At 48.8% G+C, this 13,752-nt stretch overlaps 1 protein-coding gene across 3 annotated transcripts in view; it reads right to left on the bottom strand.

Annotated features, from left to right (window-relative positions):
- Positions 1–13,752, bottom strand: part of CEP295 (centrosomal protein 295) — a 90,281-nt gene that overhangs the window by 32,805 nt on the left and 43,724 nt on the right. For all 3 annotated transcript variants that reach the window (XM_069759228.1, XM_069759227.1, XM_069759229.1), the window contains exons 6-12: positions 10,515–10,631; positions 9,720–9,860; positions 9,339–9,522; positions 8,820–8,987; positions 8,536–8,724; positions 2,608–2,714; positions 1,087–1,260 (exon numbers count right to left, since the gene is read on the bottom strand). In XM_069759228.1, coding sequence (XP_069615329.1) covers positions 1,087–1,260; positions 2,608–2,714; positions 8,536–8,724; positions 8,820–8,987; positions 9,339–9,522; positions 9,720–9,860; positions 10,515–10,631 — 1,080 coding nt within the window. The remainder of the gene's footprint in view (positions 1–1,086; positions 1,261–2,607; positions 2,715–8,535; positions 8,725–8,819; positions 8,988–9,338; positions 9,523–9,719; positions 9,861–10,514; positions 10,632–13,752) is intronic.

Below are 13,752 nucleotides of genomic sequence, written 5' to 3' on the forward strand. Positions count from 1 at the left end.
AGGAGGAGTGCAGAGAAGCACAGCGTCGGGGACAGACAGCTGAAGGTAAGTATGTAGTGTTTTTAACGTTTACGCTGGTAACCAGGGTAAACATCGGGTTACTAAGCGCGGCCTTGCGCTTAGTAACCCGATGTTTACCCTGGTTACCAGTGAAGACATCGCTGGATCGGCGTCACACACGCCGATCCAGCGATGTCAGCGGGAGATCCAGCGACGAAATAAAGTTCTGGACTTTCCTCAGCGACCAACGATCTCCCAGCAGGGGCCTGATCGTTGGTCGCTGTCACACATAACGATTTCCTTAACGATATCGTTGCTACGTCACAAAAAGCAACGATATCGTTAACGATATCGTTATGTGTGAAGGTACCTTTATTGAACAATCGAACAATGAGGGGATTACCTTCCCCTAATCCTGTGGGACAATGCCCTGAAATAAGAGCTGGCCCTGGCTCCTGTCAAAAGTATGACTCTATAAAACGTCAGCCAAGGAGCCACGGTTACAGATGGTGGATTACCCAACAGCTCATCACTTAGCCCACAAAGACTTTGGAGAACCCAGGTTGGGACGTTCAGGTCACCTAGCCAATACTGTACTTGGTCAGCATCCTAAGCTTGCCGCTACCTCCTCTCTGAGGGTGCCTGCAGAACGCAGGGTGCTGCTGGTTGGGATAGTTGGCCCTGGATGCCCCAAAGTCACAGAGGTTCTAATCCCAGGCGAGCCAGTGGAAGGGTGAGACTCTAATTTGCACCATCTTGTGTCCTTGCTGGGAATGTACTATATGTTGTTGACTGTTGGTGACCCAATAGTCTTACGGGAGTGTTGTACCTTCACCGTGGGTTATCGGAGTGTTCTGCCCACTGGAAAGGAGTATGGACGTTAAATAGGGATGGGCCCCGGCCCGTGCAGTCTTTCTTAAGACAGCCAGGCCTGTGGACGAGAGCACCCATTGACCCTCGTGTCTCCATAAGCGTGTTTTAACAACCACATCCACATGGTTTGTCCATAATCTGCAGTGTGTGAATTCAGACTAACTTCCAGCAAACAGAAGGCTTACTTTGCATTAAAAGAAAACAGGCCGGTACCTTTGGTTTTCCATCCACCACTGCTGGCTCTGGTTCTTCCTCCTTTGCCGTTACACTGCTCCTCTGTTCCCCTTCCCGCATTCTATGGAATTCGGCCTTTAAGCTTTCTCTCTCGTCTTCCAGTTTCCGTATCAATTCCAGTTGCTCCCGCTTCTGGCGCTCCAGTTCTTCCATCTGTAAAAGCATAATTACAGTAATCAAGAGTAATCTTTCATTAATACATTTACGTAGATGAAGCAATTGTTATCCTAATCACCGGCCCATCACCGTAATAACATGCCCCGACACTCTACGCCATCTGTATTGTGAGCCGATCTAATAGAAAGCGTAGGAGCGGCCGAGCTACACAGAAAGTGAAGGCGCAAGACGTCCTCAACTTTGACCACAGCGGCGAGTGGTTAATGCTATATCTGTAGGTACAGACAAATCACTTTAGTACGCTAGAAATTAAAATTACAAAAGCAGGAAGGAAAAGTTGTGGGGTCATGGAAATCACAGGACAGATAGACGTGTTACTGATCTGCAAATGAGGGGGAAAAAAATGAAACCAAATTTTCAAAACCGCTCGATTTATTGAGCTTCACGTCCCCAAGTCCCGGCACTTGCAACCTCGGCTGCGATCAATGAAGTTATTAATGGTTGTTTGAGGAATGTTCTGCAGCTCGGAGCAAATCATCAAGATCCACTGCTGGCAGCTTTTGTGTAAAATCACCGAGTAATGATGTCCTAGATGTGCTCAATTGGAGACAAGTCCAGAGGTGCTGCAGGCCTGGGTGGCACATTATGGCCACACAGGTTGCTCACAGTAACATGAACAACATGTACAGTGGCTTGAGGACGTATTCAAACACCTCACTCTGCCTCCTTGGCTTTTTACCTATACACTCCAGATCGTCCTCGTTCTCCCAACCACTTGGGAGAACTATGTTCACAATGTCGGGGTGAGAAACCAAAGTCCCTCGGATCCGCCAAGTGGCGATTACTGGCGTATTGATAAACATAAGGCATCGCACAATCATCCCACAAGACTTGATCTGATTTTGAGGTTTGATCTGGCTAAAAAACAATTACGTAGCTTCCCATCTGGCGTTTAGGACCGTCCCAACTGCCACATATTGGAGCTCAGGGCTTAAAAATGTGATCATGTGCAGATCTTGGAGACACCGGCTGCATCCTCGATTCCCATAACATTGTGAGAGTCATCTGTGGTGCTGCCCTCGAGGAGTGTAGCTTACAATTTTTTTTTTTTATGGGGATTCCTATAAGGATCAAATGGCTTAAAAGGCTACACAATCATAGCAATAGCTTGGTAAACAGAGGGGTAAAATAGAAGTTTTTGTCAGGCTCACATTGAGAAAAAAAAAAAATATTGTACCTAAAAGTGGACAACTTCTTTTAATCTACTATACTAGTACCGATTCGACCAAAGAGCACATTTTAGACGAGGTGCTGTGCCACCCTCCATGTATTCTGTACAGGAAACTTGTCGCCATTTATAAGAAGCGGTGAAGACTCGGTCACCTTGCTATTCCGCTCGGCCTCCATTCTGATGTGCATGGCTTGTTCCTGAGGATGGAGCAGAATAGACTTCCCGGCCAAAACCGTGTTGTCAGTCACTTCATTAGAGTCTAAGAAAAAAAAAAAAAAGATCACTGCACAGAATTGCAGATTTTTATACATAATACATTACACGGGAAGAGTCAAATCTATACGGCCCAGAACATCTTCAAGGAATAAGACAGAATATTAGAGTACGCCTCGGAGTAATGACTTTCCCAGATCTAAGGCCTCTGTTCACATTTTATTTCAGTCTTTGTTGACCTTTTAAGGGAACGACAGGGGCTGTCTATCATTTTTGTGCTATCTATTTGGGGGAGGTCCATTGGAGATCCACATTATCATGCAGAACACAGACCGTCAGCAGGCAGCTTTATGCCTCTGAACCCGCTTGTGCCAGACAGAGCGATGTTTCCCTGCCGTTTCCGCCTTGAAGGCTGTACCTTCCCCTAAAATACCATACGGCTTAGATATGTAGGAGAGCAATAGAAAGACATGAAACAAGCAACAAGAACAAAAGCTGGGAAGAAATCGATGTTCCAGGACAACCAGAACCGATCCAGGGGAGGAAGAAACAGAACATGGTGGGATCTGTGTCCCCCAATACATTCAACGAGAAATCAATAATACAGGAAGCTACACATAGAAAAAAAAAAACACAGCAGAAAAATGAAGAATATACTGGTAGGATGAGCACGAGGACATCTCAAGAGAAACTCTACACTCACCTGCGGAATGACAAGGGCCTACGAAGGGTGTAAAAAGTCAGGAACCTGTACCAAAAGGAAAAGGGGGATTTTTTGGTACTTTCTGTAAAATCTCTTTCTTGAAGCCTTCATTGGGGGACACAGACAATCATGGGTGTATGCTGCTGCTGCTAGGAGGCTGACACTATGCAAAAACAAGGAAAAAAGTAGCTCCTCCCCAGCAGTATACACCCACCGACAGGCACCAAGTATCTCAGTTGGTGAAAAAAAGCAGTAGGAGAAGCGACCAGAACTCAGAACATATAAGTACCAACTCAACCAGGGCGCTTAGACCCAAACACGGTACTAGAAAAACCAGCAGGGAGGGTGCTGTGTCCCCCAATGAAGGCTCCAAGAAAGATTTTACTGTAATTACCAAAAAATCCCTCTTTCTTTATCACTTCATTGGGGGACACAGACAACCATGGGACATCCAAAAGTAGTCCCAAAAGAAGGGTGGGGATAAAACACAGAGAAAGGACTCAGGTCGGCCGGTGAGCAACCGCCGCCTGCAGTACCTTCCTACCAAAACCTGCATCAGACGAGGCCTGGGTATGAACCCTATAGAACCTCGTAAAAGTGTGCAAGGATGACCAGGTTGCGGCCTTGCAGACCTGCAAGGCAGACGCTTGGTGACGAACAGCCCAAGAAGCTCCAACAGCCCTGGTGGTGTGAGCTCGCACCCTTGGATGGGGCCGTTTGTCATGGACGCGGTAGGCTTCCAATATCGCTGAACGAATCCAACGAGAGATCGTGGACTTGGACGCCTGAAGACCTTTCTGGCGACCTTCAGAGATGACAAACAGGGAATCGGACTGGCAAAAGGTGGCAGTTCTAGAAAGATAGATCCGTATGACTCGGACCACGTCCAGTTTGTGAAGAAACTTCACCTGAGGATGAACTGTGGAAGGGCAAAATGAGGGAAGAATGATGTCCTCATTGATGTGGAAAACAGATACCACCTTGGGAAGGAAAGAAGGGACAGGCCTGAGAACTACCTTGTCCTGATGAAGACTCAAACGGAGCATGGCAGGATAAGGCTGCCAACTCGGAGACCCTCCTTATTGATGTAATAGCAATCAGAAAGGCCACCTTCCAAGAAAGAAGGGAAAAAGAAACGTCCTGAAGAGGTTCGAAGAGTGCAGCCTGTAGAACACCCAGAACCAGGTTGAGATCCCAAGGTTCCAACGGGGAATGGAATGGAGGAGCAAGATGAGCAACTCCTTGGAGAAAGGTCTTTACCTGAGGGATGGAGGTTAGATCCCTCTGAAAAAGAATGGACAAAGTGTAGACCTGACCCTTTAGGGTACTAAGGGACAGCCCCAAATCGAGACCTGCCTGGAGGAAACCAAGAAAGTCCGGAAGGGAAAAAGACATCGTCCTGCACCATCGGAAGAAAGCCTTCCAGTACCTGTGGTAAATGCGGGAAGAAGGTTTTCTAGCTCTGATCATGGTCTTAATGACCTGGTGAGAAAAACCGGACTCCCTTAGGACCGCGGCCTCAACAGCCATGCCATTAAACTCAGAGACTGAGAACTCTGGTGGAAGAGCGGACCCTGTGAGAGAAGGTCTGGGAGTCTCCAGGAGGTATCCAAGAGCATGTTCACGAGTTCCGCATACCAAGGGTGCCTTGGCCAGTCTGGCGCCATCAGGATAACCGGAATCCCCTCTGACTTTATCATCTTTACAACCCTTGGGATCAAGGGAAGAGGGAACAGGTAAGGGAGCTGAAACTGGGACCACGGAATTACCAGGGCGTCGTGGCCAATGGCCAGATGATCCCGGGACCTGGCTACGAACCGAGCTACATTGTGGTTCATCCGAGACGCCTTGAGGTCGACGTCCGGAGTGCCCCAACGTTGACATATCTGATTGAAGACCGACGGATGGAGAGACTACTCGCCCGCTGCCAGGCCTTGGCGGCTCAAGAAATCGGCTGCCCAATTTTTGACCCACGGAATGTGAATGGCTGAAATAGCCGGAACGTGACGTTCCGCCCTACGCAGAATCTTTGCAGTTTCCGCCACCACCTGATTGCTCGAGTCCCGCCCTGGTGGTTACGTATGCCACGGCCGTGGCGTTGTCCGACTGAATGCGGATGGGCCCGCCTGTCAGGAGAGACTGCCAGTGAAGTAGGGCTAGAAAGATTGCCCTTATCTCCAGGAGGTTGATGGGAAGAAGAGCCTCCTGGGCGTTCCAGCGACCTTGCGCTGTGCGTTGTCGGGAGACTGCTCCCCATCCGAGGAGACTGGCTTCGGTGGTGATGACCTGCCACCGAAGGGGAAGGAAGGACCTCCCTTTGAGTACTGAGGAGGACAGAGTCCACCAGGTTAGGGACTGCCTTACTTGGGGAGGCAGATGAACTGGAGGGTCTAGGGAGGTCGTGGACTTGTTCCAGGTGGACAGAAGAAACAGCTGGAGGGGGCGAGTGTGGAACTGGCCGAAAGGCACGGCTTCCATGGAGGCAACCATCTTTTCCAGGACTCCCATACAGAATCATAGGGGACGGGGGCTGGGTGTTTTAGAGATCGGACTGCCTTGTGGAGAACGGAAAACTTGTCCTTCGGGAGAAAGACCCGAGCCAAGTTCTTGTCGAATTCCATGCCCAGGAATGTCAGACGCTGGGATGGAATCAGAGAGGACTTCTCTCGGTTGATGATCCAGCCGAGATGGGTCAGAGTGTCCAGAGAGATTTGAAGGCTTCGAGCACAGTCTCGATGGGATGAGTCCTTGATCAGCAGATCGTGAAGGTAAGGGATAATGATAATCCCCCTGGAACGAAGAATGGCCATGACAGCCGCCATGACATTGGTGAAAACCCTGGGGGCAAACGCCAGGCCGAAGGGAAGGGCTGTGAATTGGTAGTGATCGTCCGAGATTGCAAACCGAAGGAATCTCTGGTGCCGCACACAAACAGGAACGTGAAGGTACACATCCTAAATGTCTACAGAGCAGAGAAATTCTCCCGGTTCCATAGCGGCGATCACCGACCGTAGGAATTCCATCCTGAAGTGGCGGAGTCGAACGTGACGATTCAGCATTTTTAGGTCCAGAATTGGATGGAGAGAACCATCTTTTTTCGGGACTACGAAGAGATTCGAATAGAATCCAGAAAACCGTTTGACGGAATGGGAACGACTACACCAGCAGTGACCAGGGAGGATACTGCCTGGAGAAAACCGGGTAACTGGGACTGATGCTTTGGTGGACGAGAAAGAAAGAAGCAACTTTCTGGGAGGGAAGAAAATTCAATCTTGTAACCGGAGGTAACGATCTCCTGGCGTCCTTGAAGGAGAGAAGCCTGCCTCCCACCCTGGAAAGACTTTCAGGTGGGAGCGACCAGTCACTTAGAACAGGACCTGTAGGAAAGGGACTCAAAGGACCTTGAGGGTTGGCCCTTAGGCCTCCAGCTGGGAGCTGGTTTGTAAGAAGGTTTCCTTCGTTCACCTGAGGCAGAGGGACGCTCCTGCTGTGAAGAGGATTCTGATGATGGAAATGGACGAAAGGGCCTAAAGGGCAGAGGGTTCTTTTTGTTGAAAAGACGCTTGGGTCTAGACTGAGGGAGAGAGGTGCTTTTGCCCCCGGTAGCGTCCGAAATTATCTGGTCTAGACGAGCCCCAAAGAGCCTAGAGCCTTGGAAGGCTAAGTTGGTGAGGGACCTCTTGTAAGTAGTATCTGCACACCATGCCTTCATTCAAAGGATGCGGCGTATAGCCACGATGTTGCTACTTACTCTGGCAGAACAGGATGCCACATCCAAGGAGGCAGTCAAAACATATTTGCCAGCGTGGCCAATCTGGTTTGCCAATTCGGCCAGCTTGTCCTGAGAAGCCGAAGCTAAGATGCCCTGGCGAAAGATCTTGGCCCAGGCGGAGATGGCTTTTGCCACCCAGGTGGGAGGCGAAATTAGGGCAGAGGGATGCTCCAGATGCCTCAAAGGCAGATTTGGCTAGTGCCTCTATCTGCCTGTCTGTCGCGTCTAAGAGACGCACCATCCGGTAAGCACAGAACCGTCTTAGAGGAAAGACAAGAAACCGGTGGATCCACCTTGGGGGACTCTGCCCACCTGCCAAGAAGATCGGCACTGAAGGGGTATAAGACGTCTAAGTGTTTCCTTCCCGGAAAACGCTTTTCCGTATGCTCCCAGTGCTTTGACAGGGTAGACTCAAACTCCTCGTGGTTCAGAAAGGAGCGAGAGGGGCGTTTTACCCGCTTGAAAGAGAAGGAAGGATCCTGGGGAGGAACCTCGTCCTATTTAAGTTTGAGGGTAAGAGAGATAGCCGAGATAAGACTATCAACCATTGCCTGCATACTGGAAATCTGGTCTGAATCAGAGTCAGACCCAGACTGTGAATCTATATCCGACCCAAGGTCCTCCTTCGAAGAGGGGAATTGGGAAGAGGAAAGCAGCTTGGGTGCTGCGGAGGGACCCGGAGAGCAGGTAGAGGAGCCAGACAGAGTCCTCTTTCTAGAACGGCTGGCTGGCTGGTCTGTCTCTTTGAAGGTCGATATCAGGTGCGTGCAAATCGCCATGAGAGACGTTCGGACCACTGGTGGCTGCAGACAGGTGTGGAAGTCGTTCAGGCACCTGGACCAGAGACTGGGATACCTTTGTCAGGTCAGAGACCGACTGGGACATGGCAACGGCCCACTCTGGGGGAGGGGGTGCACTCATCCTGGGAGTCGGAGGGTTCCTGAGGTGCAGACATGGTAGGAGGACTGCAGGACTGGCAGAAAGGTGACGACTGGCCTGCTGACCACTTTTTCTCGCAGCGGATCTAGGATAGATCCCACACTCACAAATACTCGGAGATCACCCAAGCATGCCCGGAAATCTCAAGTAACGAGCACACTCGCTCATCACCAGTTACAAGCCATGGACTGTATCCCCCAATAACATGGAGCAGAAACTGATATGTCTCTGCAAAAGAAAAGCACAACAGACACTCATGTGAACAGGTCCATAAACTACAATGGATCTGCAGTCCATCTGAAAAACGGACGTCTGAACGAAGCCTTCGCAAGAGAAAGCTGAATAATATTGAGCAGGATGTGAGCTACATTTCACATGGTTTTAATTGAATCCAAGTACAATGGAATAAAGCAGCGAGGCCGCCACCAGACCGCCACGATCAGGAGGAATTACCAATTGCAGACTTGTGTTTCGCCTCTTGGATGACATCTGCAGCTTCCTGATGGATGGGCAGAGAGCCGGACTCCAGTGTGTCGCTGGCCTCGTCCGACGTCTCGGCTTTGGCGTTCCATTCGTCCTTCTGTGTCCGTATTCGGTTTAATAACCTTTTCAGCACTTTCTTAGATTGGGATTCTCCGGTTTCTAGTAAACAAGAAAAATAAAAATGAAGAAAAAGTTCTCAAAAACACAACACTTCTGGTATGTAAAAACCAAGAAGGTAAATTCTGCCTCCTTACCGTGCTGCTCTTCTACCGATGAGACGTCCTCCGTTCCTCCAGAAAGGCGCTCCACCCCAGACACCGCTTCTGGCTCCGCGGTCAGATCCAGGTCTTCATCCACACTGGTCACAGAGGGATCGGGCAGGGGCTGGGGTTTTAACTGTAGGACCATGTCACCTCTTATTTCTTAAGAGAACAAAAACTAAGAATTAAAGGGGTGATCTCCCCGTTTTGTTTTTTTAAACAAATGCTTAAAATTGTGAGGGAACTGGATGGTAAGTGATCAATTCCTCAACAGCACGGTCACAGAAGTCGAAAAACTAAGCCCAAATAAAATAAAATTTAAAAAAAGCTTTACTCACTCATCACTTCAACAACGCTGCAGCCAATCAGTGAGCTCAAAGGCTCTGCCCAAATAGACAGTATGAGCTACTTAAAGCAACTGCAGCGCTGTTGACGCGACGTTGCGGATAACTCCGCTTAGGAGAGGAAACCTGCTGCTCAGGTTGAATGGAAACAGGCTGAGCATGCCCTTACTTGCATTTCTCGTATACATGTCCTCGAACGCAGACTCGAGCTCCCTCTGCCAGTCCTCCCTGATCTCTGCTCGGCGGTAGGCCGGCTCAAACAGCTGCTGCGGCATCTTCGCTACGATCTGTCGCCGTCTGGATAGGTCATCCTGCTGCATCTGTTCCAGATCTTTCATTAGCCTGTCCCTGTCCTGGGAAAGGAAAAATTGAAAAGCTGCATAAACCCAAACCGTTCTCGAGAGGACTTTAAAATTGATGGCTTATCCCTTGGAAGGGTCATCAACGTAAGATCAGCGGGGGAGCACCCCACACCACCGATACCAGCAAACAGTGAACGGAGCAGCTCACTTCCCATTGAAGTCTACCAGACCACCTTTATATCACGGACCTGGGTGAGCTGAACCATTTTTAAGGCGTGAGATCCACGGAGGACGGCCTTCTCCATCTGTTCCCGCCTTTCACGGTCTTCTTCCTGTTGAAGTGCATTCAGCCGCTTCTCTTCCTCCACGGCTGCAGAGCGGGCGTCAGTCTGGAAAGTAATAAACATGGTCAGAAAATGATGAATTAGTGCTTACTGCTGGTCCAGCGGCGGTCAGCAACCTGCGGCTGGCTTTCCAGCTGCTCCAAGACTATAACTCCCAGCATGACCGGCTGGAGATTGGTTGTAAATTGTGTGCGATTTTAGATCTGCGGCAGACCGTTTTAGCGTCCAATTCGCTATTGCATTTGTGCCATTTTCATCATTGTTTTTCATTTTCACCTTATTATTCCTTTAACTTCCACCTTTTAAAGGCGTTCACCTGGTTTTTTTTTTTATTCACCATTATGGGAAAAGCTTGGTGTTACTAGGTGGTTTTCTGGCAAATTCATCAATGGTGACATACAATAAAAAAACAAAAAAAAAAACTTGGCAACATTTTCGTGCACATTTACTAATCACCCGAGTAATTTTAGAAGTGTCAGAAATTTTTAGTGCAAATGTTACCACATTTTAGCAGCATATGCAACTTTTTGTGCCCCAAAAATATTAGAGCATTTCCTGATTTTTGCGTAAAATTTAGGAACCGTATGTGACAATCTGAACAATTTGGCACCAAATTAAAAGGCAATGACAAACCAATATGGCAGCCATCAGGGCTCCTCCGGGAGATCCCACAATGCGATGGCCCCGGCTATAACTCACCTGCTCAGTATCCATCTCTCGGTCCACATAGGCTTCAGGTAGGTGGTAGTGGGAAGTGGAGAAGTTCTCTACATTGCAGACCTTCACCAATGGCAGACGCTGCGCAACTTCAAGGTTCTGTTTGAGATACGGAAGGGTCAGATATATTCAAGTGATATACAGGCAACTCTGCACATTATATATACCGTATTTTACAGAATATAAGACGCACCTAGGTTTTAGAGGAGGAAATTAGGAAAAATTGAAGCAAAAATGTGGTCAATTCTGTACTTAATGTCCTATCCCCTCTCCTGGTATATATGGTCCTCTCATCGACATCCTGATACACATGGCCCCTCATCCCTACCCTGATATACGTTGCCTATCCTGGCAGGAATGAACGCCCTCATCCCTATCCTAGTATGCAGGGCCCCATCCCGGTCCTGGTATGAATGGCCCCATCACAAAACATAAAAAAAATAAAAATAAATACATTACACTTGCTCCGGTGCCAACAGCTGCTTTATGCTTGTAAGCAGCGCATGGCAGGGACATCAAGCGTTACTTGCAAGCCAATGAGCAGCTACCGGAACACTCACTGCTCCCCACGCCCGGACTGTGCGTGCAGAGAGAAGTGAATATTCATTGCTCTTCAGTAGCGCGCACAGTGTCAGCCGCCGGCTTCCTGTAGCTGCCGGCGGTCATGTGTGCTGCTACTTAAGAGAAATTAATATTCACCTCTCTGGGCGTGGAATGTAGTGAATACGCATTTATCTTAAGCAGCACGTACAGGAGTTAGGCGCAGCCGCTGACTTCTGCCTGCTGTGACCCGCTGCTCCGCCGAAGCCGCTCCCCCATCTCCCCACCACAGCCAGTACATCCGGACTGTAGGAGATATCCCATTTTCCTCCATTTTTAAAAGAAAAAGGTGCGTCTTATTGTCCGAAAAATACAGAAGGTGTATAAAATGTATACATTTAGCATATAATAGATTCATCTATTTTTTATTTTAATATATTAAAATTCTATAATATAATAAAATATATCTATATATAGCTACTATATAATTGTCTAAGGGTCACTCCCGTCTGTCTTTGTCTGTCTTACTGTCACGGATATTCATTGGTCGCGGCCTCTGTCTGTCATGGAAATCCAAGTCGCTGATTGGTTGTGGCAAACAGCCACAACCAATCAGCGACAGGCACAGTCCGGAAGAAAATGGCCGCTCCTTACTCCCCGCAGTCAGTGCCCGGCACCCGCATACTCCCCTCCAGCCACCGCTAACACAGGGTTAATGCCGTCGTAATGCACTCCATAACCGCTGCTATTAACCCTGTGTGTCCCCAACTTTTTACTATTGATGCTGCCTATGCGGCATCAATAGTAAAAAAATGTAATGTTAAAAATAATACAAAAACAAAAAACCTGCTATTCTCACCCTCCACCATCTTCCATTCCCGGCGATGCATTGCGAAATTACCCAGAAGACTTAGCGGTCTTGCGAGGTAATTTCGCACGGCATCCTGGGAACGGAAGATGGTGGCAGCCGCGCGTGTATCGCCAGAGCTTCGGTGGATCCCAGGGAGTGAGTATATAACTATTTTTTATTTTAATTATTTTTTTTTAACAGGGATATGGTGCCCACACTGCTGTATACTATGTGGGCTGTGTTAGATACCGCGTGGCTGCTATATACTGCGTGGGCTGTGCTATATACTGCGTGGCCTGTGCTATATACTGCGTGGCCTGTGCTATATACTGCGTGGCCTGTGCTATATACTGCGTGGCCTGTGCTATATACTGCGTGGCCTGTGCTATATACTACGTGGCCTGTGCTATATACTACGTGGCCTGTGCTATATACTACGTGGCCTGTGCCATATACTACGTGGCCTGTGCCATATACTACGTGGCCTGTGCCATATACTACGTGGCCTGTGCCATATACTACGTGGCCTGTGCCATATACTACTAGGCTAGGCTCACATTGCGTTAGGGCAATCTGTTTAGCACATACGCTAGCGGATTGCGCTAACGCAATGTCCCAAAAGGGATCGCGTTTGGCGATGCCGCTAGCGCAGATACCCGATCTGCGCTAGCGAGGAACGGACCTCGGACGCTGCAAGCAGCGTCCGCGGTCCGTCCGAAACTAACGGGACATCGCTAGCGCATGCCAAAAATGGCATGCGCTAGAGATCCGTTAGCAAATTGCAGTCAATGGGTGCGCTAACGGATCCGTTACATAGCGCTAATTGCTACAATTGCGCCATGTAACGGAGTCCGCTAGCGGACACCCATTAACGCAATGAGAACCTAGCCTAAGGCTATGTGCACACGTTCAGGATTTATTGCAGAAATTTCCTGAGCAAAACAGGACATTTTCTGCAAGAAATCCGCATGCGTTTTTTTCGTGGTTTTTTTTTGCGCATTTTTGACGCTTTTTTGAGCATTTTTGGCGGATTTTTCCGGAGATTTCCCAATGCAATGATATAGTGGGAAATCCGCAAAAACAGGATTTTTGGTTGCTTACCGTAAAATCTGTTTCTTGAAGCCTCCATTGGGGGACACAGGAACCATGGGGTGTATGCTGCTGCCACTAGGAGGCTGACACTATGCAAATAAAAAAGTTAGCTCCTCCTCTGCAGTGTACACCCCACCGACTGGCATTATACTCTTCAGTTAGTGAGAAAGCAGTAGGAGATAATGAAACAAGGTTGAAAAACCATAAACACAAACTTGAGAACTGTAACGTGAGAACAGTCATAGAACAGATAACAACAGAAAACATTGGGAGGGAGCTGTGTCCCCCAATGGAGGCTTCAAGAAACAGATTTTACGGTAAGCAACCAAAAATCCTGTTTTCTTTATCGCCTCTCATTGGGGGACACAGGAACCATGGGACGTCCCAAAGCAGTCCCAAGGGCGGGAAAAACAGACTTCCATCAGGTCAGAGGACTCACCACTGCCGCCTGCAGGATCCTTCTGCCTAGGCTGGCGTCCGCCGATGCATAGGTATGGACCTTGTAAAATTTGGCGAACGTGTGGATGGAAGACCAAGTTGCCGCTTTGCAAAGCTGTAGGGCGGAAGCCCTGTGGTGCACCGCCCAGGAGGCGCCGACTGCCCGGGTAGAGTGAGCCTTAATCCCAGGAGGGGGCACTCTGTTCTTGACCCGGTAAGCCTCCAAAATTGCCATTCTGATCCATCGAGCAATAGTCGCTTTAGAAGCCGGCTGGCCTCTGCGCGTGCCATCAGGAATGA

The sequence above is a fragment of the Ranitomeya imitator genome, chromosome 3 (assembly GCF_032444005.1).
Source record: "Ranitomeya imitator isolate aRanImi1 chromosome 3, aRanImi1.pri, whole genome shotgun sequence".
Classification (NCBI taxonomy): domain Eukaryota; kingdom Metazoa; phylum Chordata; class Amphibia; order Anura; family Dendrobatidae; genus Ranitomeya; species Ranitomeya imitator.